The sequence below is a fragment of the Heteronotia binoei genome, chromosome 2 (assembly GCF_032191835.1).
Source record: "Heteronotia binoei isolate CCM8104 ecotype False Entrance Well chromosome 2, APGP_CSIRO_Hbin_v1, whole genome shotgun sequence".
In the NCBI taxonomy this organism is placed as follows: Eukaryota; Metazoa; Chordata; class Lepidosauria; order Squamata; family Gekkonidae; genus Heteronotia; species Heteronotia binoei.
This window is the reverse complement of record NC_083224.1, coordinates 42504767-42525884: the sequence shown is the minus strand read 5'-3', so window position 1 is coordinate 42525884 and position 21118 is coordinate 42504767. Positions and strand designations below refer to the sequence as shown.

Here is a 21118-nt window from a genome sequence, read left to right as displayed (position 1 = left end):
TTTTTCCATTGCAGCTCTCACTTTGAGGGACAATCTCCCTGAAGAGGAGAGGCAGCTGCTGTCTTTAGAAATTTGCAGGAGAGACTGCATAGCCATTTAATTCACCAGGGCTTTTAATGAGGCATAGATTGCAGGCATCTTTTGCAGGATTATTTGGAGAGGCTTTTTGTATGTTTAAATTGTAATTTGTTAGCTACTTTGAGCTGTGATTAAATTTTAAACTGTGATTAAAATTAAAAGCGGCAGAGTGGTAAAGCAGCAGTACTGAAGTACTGTGGTCTGAACTCTCTGCTCACGACCCGAGTTCAATTCCGGAAGAAGCTGGATTCAGGTAGCCAGCCCAAGGTTGACTCAGCCTTCCATCCTTCTGAGGTCAGTAAAGTGAGTACCCAACTTGTTGGGGGGGGGAGTGTAAAAGACTGGGGAAGGGAATGGCAAACCACCCTGTAAAAGTCTACCATGCAAACGTTGTGAAAGCAACGTCACCCCAGAGTTGGAAACAGCTGGTGCTTGCAAAGGGGACCTTTCCTTTCCTTGAGCTGTGAGAAAAGGCAGGACACAGGTATTTTAATAAGTAAATTTGCTATGCCTGTATTGCCCCGACCTGGATGGCCCAGGCTAGCCTGATTTCATCAGATCTCAAAAGCTAAGCAGGGTTGGCTCTGGGTAGTACATAGAAGGAAAACCACCAATGAAGTCCCAGGACTGGTAAGCGATGGCAAACCACTTCTGCATGTCTCTTGCCTTGAAAACCCTATGAGGTCAACATAAGTTAGCTGTGATTTAATGGCACTTCCCTCCATCATGCCTATACTATTGACATTGACCGCTAAACATATTCTGCACTTAGTACTTGCTGTACAGGGCTCCTCATGGCAGCTCTTTTTCCCTAGATTCTGCACTGGCATCTCTGGAGCAGGGCTGAATGTTCCCTGCTTAGCACAAACTTGAGAGCCGAGAATGAGGAAGAAGACTGCAGCTTTATACCCCACCCTTCTCTCTGAATCAGACTCAGCATCTTTCAATCTCCTTCATCTTCTCCCCCCACAACAGACACCCTGTGAGGTAGGTGGGGCTGAGAGGACTCTTGCAGCAGCTGCCCTTTCAAGGACAACTCCTGTGATAGCTATGGCTAACCCAAGGCCATTCCAGCAGCTGTAAGTGGAGAAATGGGGAATCAAACCCGGTTCTCCCAGATAAGAGTTTGCACACTTAACCACTACACCAAACCAAGACAAAGGCTAATGTGGAATCGGTCTGTACACACATAGTGTGAGAGATCCAAAGAAAACGTGAGAATCACAAGAGGAGAAGCTGGATAAGAAAAGACTGAAGGAACAAACCACAGGACTGTTACTTGGCCTCAAGTTTTCCAAAGTGGAAAAAAATTACAGAAGGTTTTCTCCCTATCAACTTCTTCCAAACCCATCATGATTTTTATGAGCATGGAAAGTCATGCATTGAACGCTGCGTGGCATCAGTTACTTTGCTGCTCTTTGCTGATCTGGTGTCTCAGCAGAGTCCCTGTGAAGTGAAATCAGGACAGCCTGGCAACCTTCAACATGCAATTTTCTTGCCTGACAGGAAGTGTGCCTCAGCTGCACTGTAACCCCCTGTGTATTTAACTTGCTCACTTTCTTCTCAAGCTCCAAATTAAGATGGAAAGTGAGCAGCTGGCATCAGTTAGCAAATTTTTGCTGCTCCACAGCACTCTCTTGTTATTGTTTCTCTCATGGTTTCCCTCAACTCTCATGTAGGCCCTCCTGTTATCTGCAGTGTTATCCTATGCAGAGTTACTCCAGTTTAAGCCAACTGCATTCAATAGATTTAGGCTTGAGCAACTGTGCACAGGACAGCACTGTAAACCACCCAATATGGTGTCCCATTGCTCCAAGCACTGCCTTTGCTACAGGATACAAATTTATTTCCCCCCTAGCTCCTATGTCCTGTCATCACCTAGATTCTTGATTCTTCCTTATACAGGGTTGGAATTAAAAATGCCGTTCTGCTCATGGAAGGAATCTTCTGCTCATGGATAAACTCCTTCCATAAACAGAAGGGCCTCTTGGGATCTAGCTTTAACACATGAAGCTGCTGTATACTGAATCAGCCCATCAAGGTCAGTACTGTCTACTCAGACTGGCAGTGGCTGTCCAGGGTCTCAGGCAGAGCTCTTGCACATCTCCTGCTACCTGATCCTTTTATCTGGAGGTGGCAGGGATGGAACAGGGGACCTTCTGCATCAAAGCAGAGGCTCTTCCACTGAGTCATGGCCCTTCCTGATGGCTTGGATCTATCTATCTTGTGAAAGACAGTGGAAGAGCCTCTGCTTTGCATGCAGAAGGTCCCCTGTTCCATCCCTGCCACCTCCAGATAAAAGGATCTATCTGTCTTGTGAACACTTACTGCTATGGAGAAATAAAGTAACCTTTTAAAAAATCACTTTTAAAATTAATTTTAAAATTGTCATGGAGTGGATGGCAACAACTTATCATGCAGTCTGGATGAGTAATGCTAGAGAGCAACAGTGTAATACCAAGAATCCTGACTGAGAGGCAGGAGTGGATAGGGAGAAGAGAGCGTTCTACAGTTGGCCACTGGCACATTGCCCTTTAAAATTTAAAGGGTCCTTATTTCCTAATTATTATTTCTGAACTCGAGATCAGGTCCACTCAGATGAAAAAATGGCCCTTTAGATTTTAAAGGACCAATGCACTGCCTGTCAACTGTTGGGGAGGGAAAGGGTGGTAGACCTGACCTCTGTAAATTTTAAATTAAGCAGTTGTTTCTGCTGTCTGGAGGGGGTAGCTTGTCTCAGGCACACCATCTCCTTTAAACACCCTTTAAAGAGCACTTGTTTCCAATGGGAGGTAAGCTGCCCTTTGAAAACAATGGCTGTTTAAACGTCAAAGAGTATTTAAAGGGATTGATGCACCACAAATCTCCCCCTCACTGTTCCTGCTGCTTCCACCATTGGAGGAAGTGTATTTTGATATATTGGGTGCGTAACTCTTAGGTGCTGATATTCCTGAACCTAAAATAGGTCCCTGAAATAGATTTCTGGAACAGTATCAGCATTCTCCTGCTAACTTCTGAAAGCTCACACATGCAGACCTCATAGATTGCCTCCATAAGAAACAGAAAACTGCAAGATCCACAGTGGAAGGACCTGCGTCTTTAATGATCGCTACAATTCCATTCTTTTGAAAAACTAGATAGTTTTTCAAAAGAATGGAATTGTAGCCATCATTCAAGCTGTCCCCATATATGGCCTAGCAATTGGTCCTGTGTCCAGCTACAAGATACAGAAGAAGAAATAAGTGGGGCTGACATGTGTGAATTTGGCCTTTGTATCATTGCACTTTTTTGCTTGAAGAAACATTTTTTTCCATGACTTCAGCCTCCTCTCTGTAGCCCTAGAAATCTGGCATGCAGCCTGATCCTATGAATGTTTACTTGGAGCAAATAACTACTTGATTCAACAGGACGTGCTTTCAACTTCAGATACTGCATAGGATTAGTTTTGGGCTCACAATCTTTTCCTGGCAAACTCCACATAGCTTTTGCTCTGCAGACATGTCACCATGATGATTCTATGCCAGAAAAAGAGAGTGGTGTTTAAAATCACTGAGTGATGCCATGGGGGTTTGCTTATTTCATGCAGCACAGAGCATGGAAGGCATTGCCTTGAGCTCCAAGGAAATCTGTTGGTGACATCAACAATTAAAACTGTTAATTTTAAAAACCAACCTTGAGTTTTAATTGATTAATCAGTGGGATTTACAAACAGCTAGAACAATAGTTCTTAAGAAGCATTTATTTTCTTGAGGCATACAGCTTCTCAATGGTATTATACTCTGCTGAGGCCCCTCCTCTCCCCAAATCCTGCCCACTGCAGGTTCCACCCCCCACATCTCCAGGAATTTCCCAACCTAGAGCTGGCAACCCTATTTTTAAATTCAAATGAAATATGGTCTGAGAAAACATGGAAAAATCAGAAAAACACAAAATGGTAAATAAGGGCATGAGGAAGCCTGGAGGAAAAACAAACACTGGAGGTTAGTGCCCCCAAACAAGATTAAACCTTTGTGTGAAAAGACCCTAATAAGTGCCAAATGACACTTCTGAGTTTTTAAGGAGTTGGATCCAGATTCCTTGCAGCCACACAGCAGCTGCAGGGAATAGATTTTTTAAAATTAAAGGAGACTCCAAATGGGCTCAGAAGGCTGCTGCAGAGGGAAAGTTTCCTGCCTTCCCCCACAAAACCATTTTCCCACTTGGAAACAGCAAGGGGGAAGGACTGTTATTTCACATTTTGCTGCTCAACAAGGAATATTCTGTCTGTAAAAATGGGGAAATAACTCCCTCACCTGCTGTTCTGATGCAAACAAATGGCTTGGAGGAAAGGCAAGAGCCCTTCTTCCTGAACCCATCTGTACTCTCCTCTATATTTTAAAGGCTGTTCCCTTCAGCCACTGGGTGGCTGCAGACAGCCCTGACCTGACTCTTTAGAAACACAGATGTGTAGTTTGGCCTTAACTCTCAGACTAATAAGCTGCTTCATGGGGCTATTGTGAGGCTTAAAATGGAGGTGGAGTAGGGTATAAATGTGAGAGACAGACAGATCTGCTTCTTAATTCTATGTATGGATAAGCTTCCTCTTAGTGGTTTGTTTGTGAAAGGCAGTTCATAGAATTTAAAAGGCAATCACTCTATAATATTACTTCATATCTGTTTCATTAAAAGGGAACATGATGACCACAAATGAGAGAGAGATGCGAAACCAGGGGTGGCCAAACTGTGGCTCGGGATTCGGGAGCCACATGTGGCTCTTTCACACACGTGTGACTCTTGAAGCCCCCATCAGAGAAGGCATTTGTCTCTTTAAACCACTTCTTCAAGCCAAGCCAGCCAGCGGCCTGGAGAATGCATTTTGAAGTTCAAGTTACTTTCTTTCCACCTCTCTCTCCCTCTCCACCTATTTTCCTTCCTTCCTTCCATCTGACGTTCGTGTCTAGTGGCTCTCACACATCTGACATTTATTCTATGTGGCTCTTATGTTAAGCAAGTTTGGCCACCCCTGTGCTAAATTGACCTAGGAGAAGGTTCTCCTACCTACACTATTCTTTGCAATTCGCCTTCCATGAATGAATGTAATTTCCAAAGATCACTGAAATTTTAGTGGTATTTAAAATGAGTGGGAGCCTTTTAAGTACTCGTGCAACTATGTTCAAATAAATGTTCAGAATGTTCTGTTGGGATCGCACTGCTCATTCCTATTTGTAAATGTATCATCCATGCAGAGGCTCTGGCACGCGATATGTGGGGTGAATTACACAATCTTAAGAGCAAACAAAGAGGAGTCAACAGCTCATGAAGCAAGACAGACGCATGCCTCAAGTGACCTTGGCAAGTTTTGAATCACCATTCCTGCTTGCGGCAAACTGGAGGATCTCTCTCCAGGGCAGTGAAATGAGAGTACTCATAAACAAGACAGGACTTCCAGGTACATAGGAAAACATAGGCCTTTTTTTTTTTTTAGCAGAAACACACAGGAACACAGTTCTGGCTGGCTTGATGTCAGGGGGTGTGGCCTAATGCGCAAATGAGTTCCTGCTGCACGAAACAATGGTGCCATTAGGAAGTGTGGCCTAATATGCAAATAAGTTCCTGCTGGGCTTTATCTACAAAAAAAAGTCCGGGACAAATGTAAATTTATATTTAAAAAGAGAAGAAGGAAAAAGTTGCCTCCTAGTATTCACAGTATTTCCCTTCACTAGACTTAAAATGTTGAGGGCAAAAAGAAAGGGGAAATCAACCTGCTCAGGTCCCTAATAGTTTATAACTGGGCTAGAGCATGCATGCCCATGAGCCATACATCACCAAGCCCTAATTCCCCCCTCCCCATCAAGGATGCCAACAGGACTGGGAGAGGGGGTGTATGACCACTGCAGGAAGTTTCTTCCAGTCCTGATTAAATATACCCCTTCAATCTGTCAGCTGTGAAAGTAGCAGAAGCTCTAACAAAAAACAGTTTATGTGAAATTAGAGTCTGTGGATACATGCCATTAAATGTTTATTCCCCAGCCCCAACTTTCTACCCTAGCTCTTCTGTATAACATGAGGAAGAGGTTAAAATACCCCTTTTCCAGTGCTGCACTGCTCAGATTTGGAGCTGAACGAACAGCTTCCTTCTCACTTACTCCAGACAGGGTGACTGCTACATGCCTAGACTGCTACAGTTCAGGCTAGGGGATTCGAAAGCTACTCATCCAGCCTTAGAGTTCAGCAGTCTCGTGCAGCTGAAGTACAGGATGGGAATTTCCAGCCCTTTTTATCCTCTGCCCCAGGAATCTTCCAGGGTTCTTCTAATGCAAAAATTGGTGGTTGTGTGACTGTCAGTAGGGCTGTGAAACAGGGTTACCTGCAAATAGAACAGGGGTTTATACGAACTTGGGAGGCTACCCAGGTGTGCAGAAAAATGTCACTAATTTGGTTTGATGACACAAAGTAGCCATTGCCTTCTAGGAAGTAAGGAAAGCTGAGGGCAGCTCTGCATCAATTTTTTAAAAAGGGAAAGAGGGGTGGAAATTGGCCAGTTTATGCTTCTACAAGGAGCGATTTGGTTCAAGTGGGGGAAATTCCAAATATTTTACTCCCCTAGTAGTTTATTCCCTAACCTGTAATCATATTCCCCATGTGTGTATTTATATGCCACTTCATCTCATCCTTGAGCTGGCACACAAACTAAAAAAGACAGTAAAAACTCAGAAACCTAAAAACAAACTATAACAAGAAGCAATAGATAGTTTCAGAGGATAGTTGTGTTGGTCTGCAGTAGGAGAGTTAGATTTGATTTAAGGAGTGCCCTCAAGACCAACAAGAGTTTCAGGGTATAAGCTTTCGGAAGTCAGTTGAGGGAGCTTTGACTCAAAAGCTTAGACTCTAAAGCTCTTGTTAGGTTCAAATCTAACTGCTCAAGAAACAACACAGGTCCTTGAAAAATCTTACTGTAATATAGATCCTTGTAAAAATTACATGATACATTTGCTGCTCATTTACCTGCTAACTGTAGCAGGGTTCTATTTCTAGGGCTGCCAGATCAAAAGTGCACAGGACTGCAAGTAAACATGCACAGGACTGCAGTCTTTGCATGCTACAAATGTTAGGCTTGTTTCTTTTAGATGCTAATGCAAAGTCCTGCTTATCTGGATGATCAGTATTATTTATACAGCTCCAACACAAGGAGCTGCATAGGAAAAATGACAGATCCCTGCCTGAAAGAGTTTACAGTCTTCATATCAGCAGTCAAGGAGATAACCAAGAGGGAGGGAAGGGAAGGTCTATGAGGTACAGTTCTTTATACTGTTATCTTAGATACACTTCAAAATTCAGCTGCACAGAGAAGTAGCACAGCTGGATGGACATTTTTTCCAGCTGTGGAGGATGGATCTACAAACCAAACATGGACCTCTCACTGTTTGTTAGCTTCTGCAACTTAAATGCAAACACTGGGACCAAACACTCCACATTACAATTGAAACAACATGTTGGATAAGCCCTGCCCTCTATTAAAATAATTCTGAACAACTCAGAAATAACCCTCCAAAGTCATTGGAGTTACTGGGTTCATGCTGGTGTCAACAACAGCAGATCTAAACCCCCCATTTAGTATTCCTTTCTTCACTATGCACATTCACACAAAATTAATTAGAAGGTTGTTAGGTCTGAGCAAACAAAGTAAAACAGTTAATCCTACTCATGGATACACATGGTCACTTTAAAAATAGAGAAACTCTGCCCTGGATATTGACAATCTGTCATATCTTTGAAGAAAGTTGATGTATTTGCATAAGTGATGGAATGTGTAACTGTTCACCTACTTTAGATCAATGAAACAGCAAAAAGGATTAACAGGCTCTTGTAAATATTTGCATATTGCTCTGTTCAAATAGAAATCTAATTCTAGCCCCCAGCATTGAAGTTCAAAGCCCTAGCACCTCTGAGATCTCCAGAGAAAAATTCAGCTCTCACAGGCATGGAAAAAATGCCACTTAGCTCCACAGAGAATGGAGTCGTCATAAAGTAGCTCCACACAGGCCTGAGTGGTTTGATGGAAGTCTTTAGTACATTTTGGTATACAAAGCAGTATAGTCCACATGGCCTATCCCTTTATGAAAGCATCTTACGAAACCATTTTATTGTACCGTAGCCCTATCACCTATGTAAAAATGCCCTCCTGAATAATTTAGCTTTGCATAGTTTGTGGCAAGCCAGAAGAATAAGTGCCTTCCTGTCATCATGCAGACCACTCCATAAATCACAATAGAAACTGCATGCGAATGGGCAGTTGTCCATTTTGGCCCTGCAGAAGACCCTGCTCAGATGAGTGAAGCTGTTGTAGCACAGTGTAGGGGAGAGAGGCAGTCCTGCAGATATGAGGACCAAGGGTTTTTGTATGTGATAGCCAATACCGTGAACTGAACCCATTAACTCATATGCTGCCAATGGAGTGACTACAGAATGGCAGTAATATGCATGCTCTGCCTTTTGTTGTTCAGTCACAGTCGAGTCCAACTCTTTGTGACCTCATGGACCAAGTCTGCCTAGCTCCTAATAATAATAAAGCTGTGGCATTCTGAACCAACTGGAGTCTTTGGGCTGAATTTGAGGGGAGACCTATGTAGAATGCATCATAGTAATGCAGTCTCAATGTTACCATGGTATGGATCCATCAGACCATGGCCAGATAAATTGTCACAGTAGGAGGCTATCTTCAGAGTTAGACTGAGTTGGAAGAAAGCATCTTTGGCATCTGCATAGACTTGCTTTTCCAACAATGTTAGATCCCATGGTGATAATAGGTCTCCAATAGCAATCCTTTGAGTCTGTGAGGATGACTTAAACCAGAGGCCTTGAGCCTGCTTTGATGTGGAGGCCGGGATATAAATCCAATTAAATAAATAAATGGACAATTCTGATACCTACTTTTGTTTCCAAACACCACAGCAAGATGGCATGGCCCACTGTATCAAAGTCTAAGATAAATCTAGTAGGAGCAACAGAGAGACATGGCTTTTTTGCACATTCAGATGGAGACTGTTACAGAAAACCAACAGGACCATCTCTATCTAATAGCCTGGTCTCAAGCCAGACTGAAAAGGGTTCAGAGCAGATGAGCTATCCTAGAGGAACTGGAGTTGGTCCACTTGTCAATGCCCCCTTGTCCTACAAGAAGCCTTTGGGTGAAGGTCAAGAGCAAAATACACAATACTGGAGTAAGTAATAATAATTTAAAATTATCACTTTTTTATTTATTTATTTACTTCAAATTTCTATCCCGCCCTCTCTGCAAGTGGACTCAGGGCGGCTAACAACATTCATATTTACAAGTTAAAACTAATAAAACATAATTACAATTTAAAACCATTTCGTGGTGCTGTACCACTGCAATATAAGCGAGTTCTTCTTTTCTAATGGTGATCACATAGTAACTCTATAATGATGTGGGGTGGCAGTTCTCTCCCGACTAGATATCAAAGGCCTGTTGGAACAATTCGGTCTTACAGGCCCTGGGGAAAGTAGAAAGATACCGCAGAGCCCTTATGACCTCCGGGAGAGCATTCCACAGTTCTGGTGCTGTCACCAAGAAGACTCTAGTCCATGTCAAACGCAACCTAGCCTCCTTTGGTCCAGGGATGGACAGTAGATTTTTTGTCCCTGAACGCAGTGCTCTCTGGGAAACGTGGAGAAAGGCAGTATTATTTATAAAATAAATAAATAAAAATAAGTAAACAAATAAGGCAGTCCCGCAGATAGACAGACCCCTGACCATAGAGGGCTTTAAAGGTCAATACGAACACCTTGAAACGGACTCAGAACACAGTGCAGCTCTTTCAGCACTAGCTGAATGTGCGCCCATTGAGGGAGCCCCATTAACAGCTGTGCCGCAGTGTTCTGCACTAGCTGTAGTTTCCGAGTCAGCATCAAGGGTAGCCCCATGTAGAGAGCATTACAGTGATCTATTCTTGAGGTGACCGTAGCATGGATCACCATTGCTAAGTTATCATGCTCCAGGAAAAGGGCCAACTGCCGCACCCGCTGAAGATGGAAAAAGGCGGATCTAGTAGTGGCTGCTACCTGGGCCTCCATTGTAAGAGAGGGCTCCAGGAGCATACCTAAGCTCTTGACCTTAGGGGCCGGTATTAGTGGCACCCTGTCAAGAGCTGGCAGAGGGATCTCCCCCCCAGCTCAGATAGAGAACCTCCGTCTTCATCGGATTCAGCTTCAACCGACTCAGCCTGAACCAAGAAGCTACGGCTTGAAGAGCCAGGTCTAGTTTTTCTGGGGTACACATGCCATAGTGTGTAGAATAGCTAAGACTGTCTGGCAGCCACAAGTTCTAGCTTTTAGCATTGTACTAGTGGTGAGCTATACTTCTTTTTAGGGGGCGAGAGAGATCTAAAAGAACTGTGACTGGTCCAAGGTCACCTAGCTGGCTGCACAGGTTCATAACTAGGAGGGGGTCATGGGGATGGCACCCTCTCCCAAATCTGCCAGACAAACCCTCTCCTGGCCCCCCTCTTATTGTTTATGCTTGGTTAATTAAATTAGTGGTCCCCACCACCCTCTCAGGAAAAAAATCCTAGAGGCCTGTGGCTGCATATGGAGGAGTGGGGAATTGAACCCAGTTCTCCAGATTACAGTCTGCTGCTCTTAACCACTACACTAAACTGGCTCTCTAATGGGGATGGGTAACTGGACATAAAACAGAAACAATCAGTAAGTGTGCTTGCACACAAATGCTTATACCGTGAATAAAACTTTGTGGGTCTTAAAGGTGCCACTGGACCCAAACGTTGTTCTACATTCTTCCTCCAACAATCCTTTCCCGATCTCCTCTGAAACTAGAACTTGGAACCCAGAATAGGTCCTTGAGGGATGATTCCAAAAGGAAGGAGGGAAGCTAGTTTAGTGTATTCTGCTCAAGATTACTATGCCCTTACAAAAAATGCTATTATATAGTTTTCGCTTGTGGTGAAGCTTCCTCATGAGCAGCACATGCATCAGAGAGAAAGAAGGGGGAGAATGAGAGACAAGCAGAGCACATGGTCAGGTTCAAAGACGGCCATGGTTGCAGAAGCCCACAGCCTGATAGTGGGCCCACTCCCAACAGGAGATGCTGGGTAATCTTCCATTTCCCAGTAGGAAATGTTGACCGCCATGTGTGGAAGAAGCAGAAAATCACACTATATAACGTTCTCCGGGAACTCCTCCCCATCATCTCACAGCTTCTGCAACAATGCTGAATATATGCCAGTGTGGATAGGTGTGTCTTTGTGAAATAGAATGGCCAAAACCAGGGGTTGTTTTGTAGAAAAATAGGTGGTGGAGCTCATCCAGGGATTGTTATGCAGCTGCACATACTATTCAATGGATAAGGTGGAACTCTCAGAAGGAGGAGGTGGAACTCTCAGAAAGGTTCAGGAGCTGTGTTCCTGTGAGCTCCCACTGAATCTGCGGCCTGCCTGGCCAAAACCTGCAGCCAGCCCTGGTGGAGGGTTAGTTCAGGCTTTCTATCTGCAGTTCCAATTCTCTGGCACCTACCAGAAAAAAGAAACCATGGTAGACTACAGTGGTTTATTCTGACAGCAAGAACAGAGGAAGTCAATTCAAATTTTGTTATATAGCACATGGAATGTATAATTTTCCTCAAGGTGGAAAGATTCTGTCTCTCTACATATACATTGTTGTTAATACTGATGGTCCCCTTTTCCACACACAAAGATTTGTCTTGCAGCTGTGAACTCTAAGATAGATCCTCTTTTGGTAAACAAATCAATTGTTACAGCTGAACAAATGTTGTCTCATTTCATCACACTGACTACAACTGCATTGCACAGCTGTCAGATCCTGCTGTGGAGAGGCAACCTCAATGGCAGAAAGAGATGACAAGCGGTTCTAAAGTTTAAAAGTAATATAGATCTGGAAATTTTTCAAAAGAACACACATTTCAGTAGTCTGCAGAGGACATTTTCTCAATCCTCAGTTCAGAAACTATGCACAAGATACCCATTTCGACAGTTTTTTGTAAAACTACACTCACACAAAAATCACTGCTCCCCATGCACACCATTAGACATTGCTGAAGACTCTTTATTGTCTACTGTAAAAATATGTTTAATCTGAAGTATATGTTTGGGAAAGGCAGCATAGTATAGTCTGATCTCGTTAGATCTTGAAAACTTAGCAGGGTCAGTACATGGAAGAGAGACCGAGGGAGACTCTGCAGAGGAAGGCAATGGCAAACCACCTCTGCTTTTCACTTGCCTTGAAAACCTCTTGTTGGGGTTGCTATCATAACTCAGCTGCAATTTGATAGCACTTTACAAACACACAATCTGCAATAGACTGTCCTGCACAAACTCCTGAAATCTGCAAATCAATAAACTAACCACTGGAGGGAGGTCATTTGGAGATTTGGGCTGGATTGTCACCAATAAGCAGATGATACCCAACTGCATCTTGCACCTCCAGCAAATCCCAAGCTGTGGAAATCTTGAACCAGTGACTGGAGGCAGTTTTGAGACGAATGATGGCTAAAAACGTTGACAAAACAAAGGTGCTACTGGTGGGAAGAAAGATTGATTCCAGAACTGATGCATTTCCTGTTCTGGATGGGGTTGCATTCTCCCTAAAGGAGCAGGTTCGTTGCTTGGGGGTGCTCCAGACCCAGGCATTTTAGACAGGCAGGAGGCAGTGGTGGCCAGAGATGAATTTCACCAGTTTCATGTACATGTTCTGGTAACATCTAGATTAGACTGCAACAATTGGGGAAGGTTGTATTGGGGTTTTTTTAGACTTGAGAGGGGTCCCGTCTCATCCTCCCCACAATCACTGAGTATGGCACAGCTCCAGGCCCCACTACCCACCTTTGAGCCTGGCAGCAGCAGTGTTGAAACCTGGGAGCTGCTCCAACCCTGGAGCTCTCCACAGCGGCTACTGTGTGCTGCACCTGCCATGTAGTGCTAAAGCTAAGTCTAATAGATAATGGGGCATTTTGCCGCAGAAAGCATATGGTGATGCACTTGGGAGCTTGCAAACCATGCCATAACATTGCTTTTACTCAGAAATATAGTGTGATATTCCAGGTGCACAAGCTCTCAATTGGAAAGGAATGGGCCCATTATGTACGCAAAAGCAGTTTACTTGCTGCCTTTCCATCATGGTCTCATGAAATGCTTCCCTGTGCTCATGCAATTTAAAAGAGTATGGGGGAAAATCAAGAAAACAACCTAATTGTGGAGACACTGCTCCACAGGGTATATAGAGCTAGCTTAAAATAATGGAATAAGATGTAGTTGAGCAGAAATGCTTATCCTGGGATAATTTTTCCATGCTTGTACCATGAAGGTAAAACACACATTATCAGTTCCCTCATCTACAACTATACTTGTGTTTGCAAAAGCCTAATGCTGGGGGGGGGGGGGGGGGGGGGCTCTTCCTTTTTCTAGTCATGTGCTGCCACTTGGTGGAAATCAGTAGGCGTGCACACATTAGTGTTCACCATGCTCCTGCACTTTGTCATTCTCCCTCAACAGCTTTTCCAGCTCAACCCCTTAATATTTTGTGAAATTGGGTACATTTCAATACACCCCTGATTTGCTTTGGGGCATTTTTATCCCATTCCAAATATTCCTGTAACTGCTCTTGGAAAGCTTATTAAGAGAATACTTTGAGGAACCTTTCCATGTGAACTTGAAGGTCCATGATCACATCTTCCCACTACACTGTTTCATTTAGTAACAAAATACCTCTTTTTCTCATTCATAGGCCAATTCCATGTAATCCCATTGTTGAGATCAATGAAATTTTCAGAAATACTGTTCTGGCACTATATCCCTAACTGGAATGCTGAGATATATTTAAAAACAGGAGCCATGACTTGCAAGCATGCTTAAAACATAGTACTGTTTCTAGATGTTGTATTTCTTGCAGAATTCTATGAAGTGTTCATACTGGCAAAATGTTCATATTATTTTGTTTACACTTCATTTATCCCCTGCCTTTGTCCACAGTGGGGTCCCAAAGCAGTCCACACAGTTCTCATTGCTTCCATTTTATTATCATAACCACCCTGTGAAGTAGGTTAAGCTGGGAGTGTGCAACTGGTCCAAGGTCATCAGAAAGCTTTCATAACGGAGTTATTTGAACCTGGATCTCCAAGATCCAAGTAGAGCGCTCTAACCACTTTACCATGCTAGCTCTCTGATATATAAGTTGAGAAGATATATTTTATTATATCTGATGAAGAGACATCACTCTTCACCAGATATAGATTACTGCAATAATGTAATGTTCATACACCATTCCACTGGATCACAGCTAGGGATCTACAACTGAACAGTTACAAAGCTGCTTCAAAAACAGCATGCCACACATTTTGATGAACTGAACATGCTCAAGAAACAACCTTAGAATGATTTACAAGAGGCATTAATCAGGAAACATCATGCATAAAATGCAACTTATTTAGTCCCTGTTCAAAAGAACATACAAAGTTAACAAACATACTGCATGTTTTAGAAAATTAATCTTTTGTAGCTTTGAGAATTATTCAAAAAAAGAAATGTTGATAGATGCAGCTTTCCACTGGCAGGAAGATGACATGACAAGATCTAGTCCAGGGATGGCCAAACTTGCTTAACATAAGAGCCACACAGAATAAATGTCAGATGTTTGAGAGCCACAAGAAAAAGAAAGAAGGAAAATAGCTGGAGGGAATGGAGAAGGGAGAGGTGGAAAGAAAGCAACTTTAACTTTAAATACATTCTCCAAGCCAACCAACAGGATAGAGGGGGCTTGGTGAGCCACACAATATGTGTGAAAGAGCCACAGTTTGGCCACCCCTGGTCTAGTCCAAACTCTCCTACATCTCTTGGAATTCATCAAGACATTCAACACTCTCTTCCTCAGTCTTAAACAAAGACTTGGGTTTCCTCACTCACTGTAGGTGCTGATAGTTTAGTATGAACCTCTCTTTATAGATCTGAATTAGTTCTGCTTATTATGTCTCACGGTGCACCCTCCTTGATTAGATCTAGTTTTACATTAATCATCTGCTGACCATCTTCAGCAGTGAGCAGTAATCCTCACCTCACTCTTAACCTTAAGCATAAATAACGTAACATAAATAACATAAATAATGCAGAGTTCCCCAACATGGTGCCAGCAAACACCTTTCCTATGCCCACTAAGTAGGGTTTCCAGGTCCAATTCAAGAAATATCTGGGGACATTAGAGGTGCAGCCATGAGACTTTGGGGGTGGAGCCAGGAGCAAGGTTGTGACAAGCACGATTGAACTCCAAAGGGAGTTCTGACCATCATATTTAAAGGGATCACACATTTTTAAATGCCTTCCCTCCATTTGGAAATAATAAAGGATAGGTGAACCTTCTTTTGAGGCTCATAGAATTAAGAACATAAGAGAAGCCATGTTGGATCAGGCCAATGGCCTATCCAGTCCAACACTCTGTGTCACACAGTGGCCAAAAAAAAAGGATGTTCACAAGTGGGGCTAGAAGCCCTTCCACTTTGCACCCCCCACGAGCACCAAGAATACAGAGCATCACTGTCCCAGACAGTTCCAATAATATGCTGTGACTAATAGCCACTGATGGACCTCTGCTCCATATTTTTAACCAAACCCCTCTTGAAGCTGACTATGCTTGTAGCTGCCACCATGTTTTGTGGCAGTGAATTCCACATGTTAATCACCCTTTGGGTGAAGAAGCACTTCCTTTTATTCGTTCTAACCCTACTGCTCAGCAATTTCATTGAATGCCCATGAGTTCTTGTATTGGGAGAAAGGGAGAAAAGTACTTCTTTCTCTACTTTCTCCATCCCATGCATAATTGGACGCCCTGGTCCAATTTTTGAAACTTGGGGTGTGTGTTTTGAGGATATCTACCTCAAAAAGCAATCCCCAGATATCCATGAACTGATTCTGCATTATACCTTATGGGAATTGGTCTCCCCCCCACCCCCAGCTTTCTGATATCCTCAAAGTGTGTGGGGGGGAGGCCTCCAAATCAAGGGATCCCCTGCCCCAAACTGGGGATTGGTAATCCTACCACTAAGTGTTTTTAGAGCATAGGCAGGGTCAAGTAAGGTTTTTGCCCAGTAAAAAAAACTTGAAAGATATCTTAGCAGATATGTTGGGCTGTGCTGGTTCAGGCAAAGTCCACAAACTTTTAAATGACACTTGCGCTGAGGTAACTTTAATGGTGGCTAGATTTCTCCAACAGGCCATGGAAATATGACAGAGAATGGTTCTGAAATGACCATTTTATCTTTTAATTATTTAATTTGGCTAAACTCGACTCATATATATTTTACTTATCTTATGTATTTTAGCTCCCTATGTACTTTATAATCTAGGATTTTATATTATTTATATTGCTATTTTACTGTTAAATCTGTTTTATGCCAATAAAGGCTTGCTATTTGCTTTGCTTTGCCCAGTAAGGCTTCTGACTGGCCAATGGCTAGGCAGATTTTTAAGTTTGTTCAGCAGTGGCTGCCACCACACAAGGATCTTCTGTTTGACAGAATATAAAAATAATAAAAAAATGTCTGTACTGGAAAATATTGTAAACACTATATTCTTTTTAAAACATCCTATTAAAAGAGCTTCTGCATTATTTGTTGAAGAAATTCAAGTTGTGTATGACCTCACTTCCTGACACTTTGTGGTTGGCTTTACATCTTGTGGCAGCCGTTTTGTGGCTGTGCCCACCATCTAGTGTCAGAATTACAAAGGTGCCCATTGGCTCAGAAAAAGACCCCTGTGCCAATGAATGCACAGTTAATGCCTCTGATTGATCTCTGACTTAGGAAAGCTTATGCAGGAAATTTTGTTAGTCTTTAGTTTGGCAGGGGACAATGTACTCTCTTCAGTTGTTTTTAAATTTCTGATTGGTTCTATTGCAGTTTACTAAATGTTGTCAGTTGACAGATGAAGATGAGTAGCCATGTTAGTCTCTGCAGCAGTAGAAAAGAGCAAGAGTCCAGTCGCACCTTAAAGACTAACAAAATTTGGGATAGGATATGAGCTTTTGTGAGTGACTTCTGCTATCTGAAGAAGTGAGCGGTGACTCACAAAAGCTCATACCCTGCCACAGATTTTGTTAGTCTTTAATAAGGTGCTACTGGAAACGACTGGTACTTGCACGGGGGACTATCTTTACCTTTTTACTGGATTCTCTTTTCTACTCCATCCCTATAGACTCACTCTGTGTAATCCGCCTTGGGCCCAAGTAAAAAAAATGGATTATAAATAATGTAAATAAAAAAACAAGTAAATAAAATAACTGAATTAAATACCTAGCAATCACAGAAACCAGCATTTGGTATAGGTCCAGCTCTGCCTGCTTTCAGACTGCTTTGCCTCTCTCCACCGACTTTGAAGGAAGTTTTGGGAACCTTTTGCTTTGAAAGCTGGGTCCCAAACTGTGTTAAACACAACAGACCAAAAACATTCCCTTAATCTTAAAAGGGACGTTCCCTCCCTAATCCAACTCTTAACAATATGAGGGAAACACGGCAACTGCTTTCCAGACTTAAGAGAACAAGTCACTATCTCCTCAAGGAGAAAGCCAGTACTTCTCGACGCTCTGCGCAGGCGTACTAAGACGGAGAAAAGGACCGCGACTGACTCAGCAAACCGACCACTTCCAGCTAACGCGAATCGCTAAAGGCTACGAGCGCCACCACCCCCTGAAACGCATGCGCTTTGGCCGGCGGACTGTAGGCCTAACGAGTATGCCGGGGAAGAGGCGGAGCCGAGTGACGTTATACGGTGGCCGGGAGTTCGAGCGGCCGCGGTGCTGTCCTCTGCCGCCGCATAGCGCTGTCCCAGCCTGCGAGGATGGAGCGTATCGACCGTTGGGCCAGTTCCGTGCGCTCCTGCCTGGTGCGAAGCTCGGTGCGGAGGAGCATGCCTTGGGGACTGCTGGGCCTCATGCTGGGCGGCTCCATGGTGAAGGAATGGGCACCGCTGCCCGAATCCTACTTGAGCAACAAGCGCAACCTGCTCAACATGTGAGGGATTTAGGGGCGGGACTTGCTCCGACTCGGAGGTCCTATGAGGGGAGAGGGCTCTGAAGGCGGGTGGGGACAGCCCAACCGCAGGGGAGGGTCTTTGTTGGTGGGGGATGCTGGTAGAGGGCGGGCTGACTGGCTTTGAGGAAGGGGGCGCGGAATGTGAGAAGGAGCATTTGTTACTAGTGTTTGGGCGAGGAGGCATTTTGATCAGGAGGGTCTTGTTCTCCTGCAAATAGGGGTGAGGGTTTGCACGAGGGATCTCCCCGTTCACTTATTGTGAATCTATATTTCCCATCTTTTCAAAGGCCTCAGGCTCATAAAGTTCCATACAGTTTGGTGAAATAACCTGCCCGTTCAGTTCGAACTGTCAAAAATCAAGCCAAAACAAGTCATCTCCTGAGGAAGGGACATTTTAGTAAATTTTTAGTGCCTATATTTATGTTGTGCCTTTTTTCTGTCACAGAAAATAAGTCTCTCCCGGAATTTTCGCATATTGGATTAGACACAAGGTTGCTGTATTGCATCTTTTCTGGCCATAGCCTGGGTCTGATCATTCCATGAGTGGTGGATCTCACAAATGCATTGAACAAAAAAAAAAGCCCACAACCCATGTAAACAAGTATTAAGTGGGATGTTCAGAACATTGCCCCTTTATGAATTATTGTGTTTTTCTTTATTATTTTGATTAATCTACCTAGAAGCTTAGCCTATGAGTTTAATCCTCCTCCAGTTCTTTTCAACTAATCTTATTTTTACAGCATTTTGAAATTTGTGTCAGATTTTCTGAGCAGTTTTCAGTTCATATAGTTTTAATTTTGTACTCATTACTGCTAAGCAATGCAGCGGTACTTGCATTTGTACCAAATCCAGTGTTCTGCTTTAGATAAGATTAAGTATTGCCTCTCGTCTGATAACTTCCATAAGTATATGATCTGGCACAAAGTTCACCCGAAAGCTCTGGACATGTATAAATAAATGGATGTGAATGGTATAAAATAATATCTTATATCTGCATCTATGGTTGACTTTCCTGGTTACAATGGAGCTTTTTTTTTCAATGGAGTATTTCTGTTTGATTTCTCTCTGGCAGCTATTTTGTCAAACTTGCCTGGGGCTGGACGTTATGGCTGCTGCTGCCTTTCATCGGTATCACTAACTACTATGTCACCCGGAATGCACTGGCAGTGTTACGACGTCTCACCACTCTGCTGGTCGGCACTGTGGTCTGGTATGCATGCACGAGGGTGTTTCTGCACATTGAGGATCTCACAGGCAGCTGCTATAAATCCCCAGCCCTCGATGTACTACACCGGCAGCATCCCAGCAAACTGCAGTGTCAACAAGCTGGTGGCTTCTGGCATGGTTTTGACATCTCGGGGCACTCCTTCCTCCTCTCGTACTGTGCCCTAATGATTGTGGAGGAGATGGCTGTGATGCACAACTTGAACACCTCTAGGATCCCCCGGCTGCACATGGTGCTCAACTGCCTTTTCTTGGCTTTGAGTTGCTTGACTGTGATCTGGTTGTTCATGTTTTTGACCACTGCTATATATTTCCATAACTTCTCCCAAAAGCTTTTTGGCACCTTGGTGGGCCTCTTGGCATGGTATGGAACATACAGGGTCTGGTACTTGACTCCTTTCTCTCCTGGACTTCCTCCCCAGAGTGTTAATTTGAGCTCTCAAAAGCCCAAACGTAGCCTATAAAAACAGTTTCTTGTGAGTCAGACTTTGTTTTAAGGATTACTAATTATTTGGTAGGAAGCTTTAAAAACAAAGCATATTTAAAGAAAGGAGCAAAAGACCAAGTATTTTTGTATTCTGGCTAGAGGCCATGGTCTAGTTCCAGATAGAGAGGGTGCTGCTATTTGAATCCTAGTTACAAGACAGCTGGTTAAGCTTTCTGGCCATCTAGTTCAATAGAAACACTAACAGTTGCTTCAGCACTAGAGTTCCAAAAAGATTTTTTGGGAAAAGCTACTAAGGTAAGCTAAAGGCTCATTGACTAATTTTATAAGCCAAACATAAATTGAAATTGCTACAGCAATGTAGCTGTTTAGCTGAAAGTATCGGCCAAAGGATCTCCTTGGATTGGATTCTTCCAGCTTTCTGCTGATGGGAGTAGCTTGTTCTCTGTCTTCCTGTTCCTCCAGCAACCTCCTCCATTTTGACTCCTGGGGTGGAGTTATAGGCAAGACGGGACAATTCTGTACAGCAGCCTGAATTTGCCTATGGCGCTGTATTTGGTTCTTCCTCCTGTAAGGCTTTGGGTATGGCTGAGTGCTGTAGGCTATGCTAGGGATTGAGATTCTCATGGGGCCAAATGGCCATATGGCATGGAGGGGGCTATAATATGGAGAAGAATAAAGTAAGATGATCCCTCCTTCCTTTTGCATCCATGCAAAGCTGGTAGAATCCAGTCTCGTAGCTGAGGGTTTCCTTAATCCTTGCCAACAGAAACTCTTACGTTTCAAACCAGGCTATCTTTCTGCCATGGCAGGGTATCTTGGAGCCAAGGATGGAGTTCCTTGCAAAAATGAGGGGTTTTTTTATGGTGATAGAGGGCCATCGGCTGAGTCAATGGTAGTTAATACTGTTTATAGAGTAATAGAACAAGTCTGCAGCATTGTTTTATGTCCATTTCATGCCCAAACCTGAAATTCTAGGTTATTAAGTGTTTTCAGTCTCACTTCAACCTGAGATCAAATTACTGTACAATTGATTTCCAGAAGTTTTTCTTTGTTCAAAATATCTTCCATCATTCAGTCACATTACTAGATTTTCAGTGCAATCCTAAAACAGAGTGGATTTAGAATGGTGCAACTCTTTTTAAGATTGTGTAGCTGATTTCTCCAGCTGCTGAGAGTTTCTTAAGTAACTTGGTTATTGCCCCTGTGGCAATACAGCAGTGCTTAGCTGTTGCAACATGCTTTATGTTGGCAATCAAGTCTCGCTTGTTGAAAATAGGGTGTTGGTTGCAAAGCTGCCCATCCTTCAGTTTTATCTTACATTT

General features: G+C 43.3%; 1 protein-coding gene across 1 annotated transcript; it reads left to right on the top strand.

Annotated features, from left to right (window-relative positions):
- Positions 1-17873: 17873 nt before the first annotated feature.
- On the top strand, positions 17874-19832 carry FITM2 (fat storage inducing transmembrane protein 2). The gene is made up of 2 exons (XM_060230872.1): positions 17874-18103; positions 19197-19832. Exons 1-2 carry the CDS (start codon positions 17931-17933, stop codon positions 19810-19812), a joined length of 789 nt encoding a protein of 262 aa, XP_060086855.1. The 5' UTR covers positions 17874-17930; the 3' UTR covers positions 19813-19832.
- Positions 19833-21118: the final 1286 nt, after the last annotated feature.

Excerpts from the sequence above, each read along its gene's own strand:
- FITM2 (XM_060230872.1), top strand. The coding sequence starts at position 17,931 with ATGGAGCGTATCGACCGTTGGGCCAGTTCCGTGCGCTCCTGCCTGGTG. Across the intron at positions 18,104-19,196 it reads AAGCGCAACCTGCTCAACAT|CTATTTTGTCAAACTTGCCT; the intron begins GTGAGGGATTTA and ends TCTCTCTGGCAG.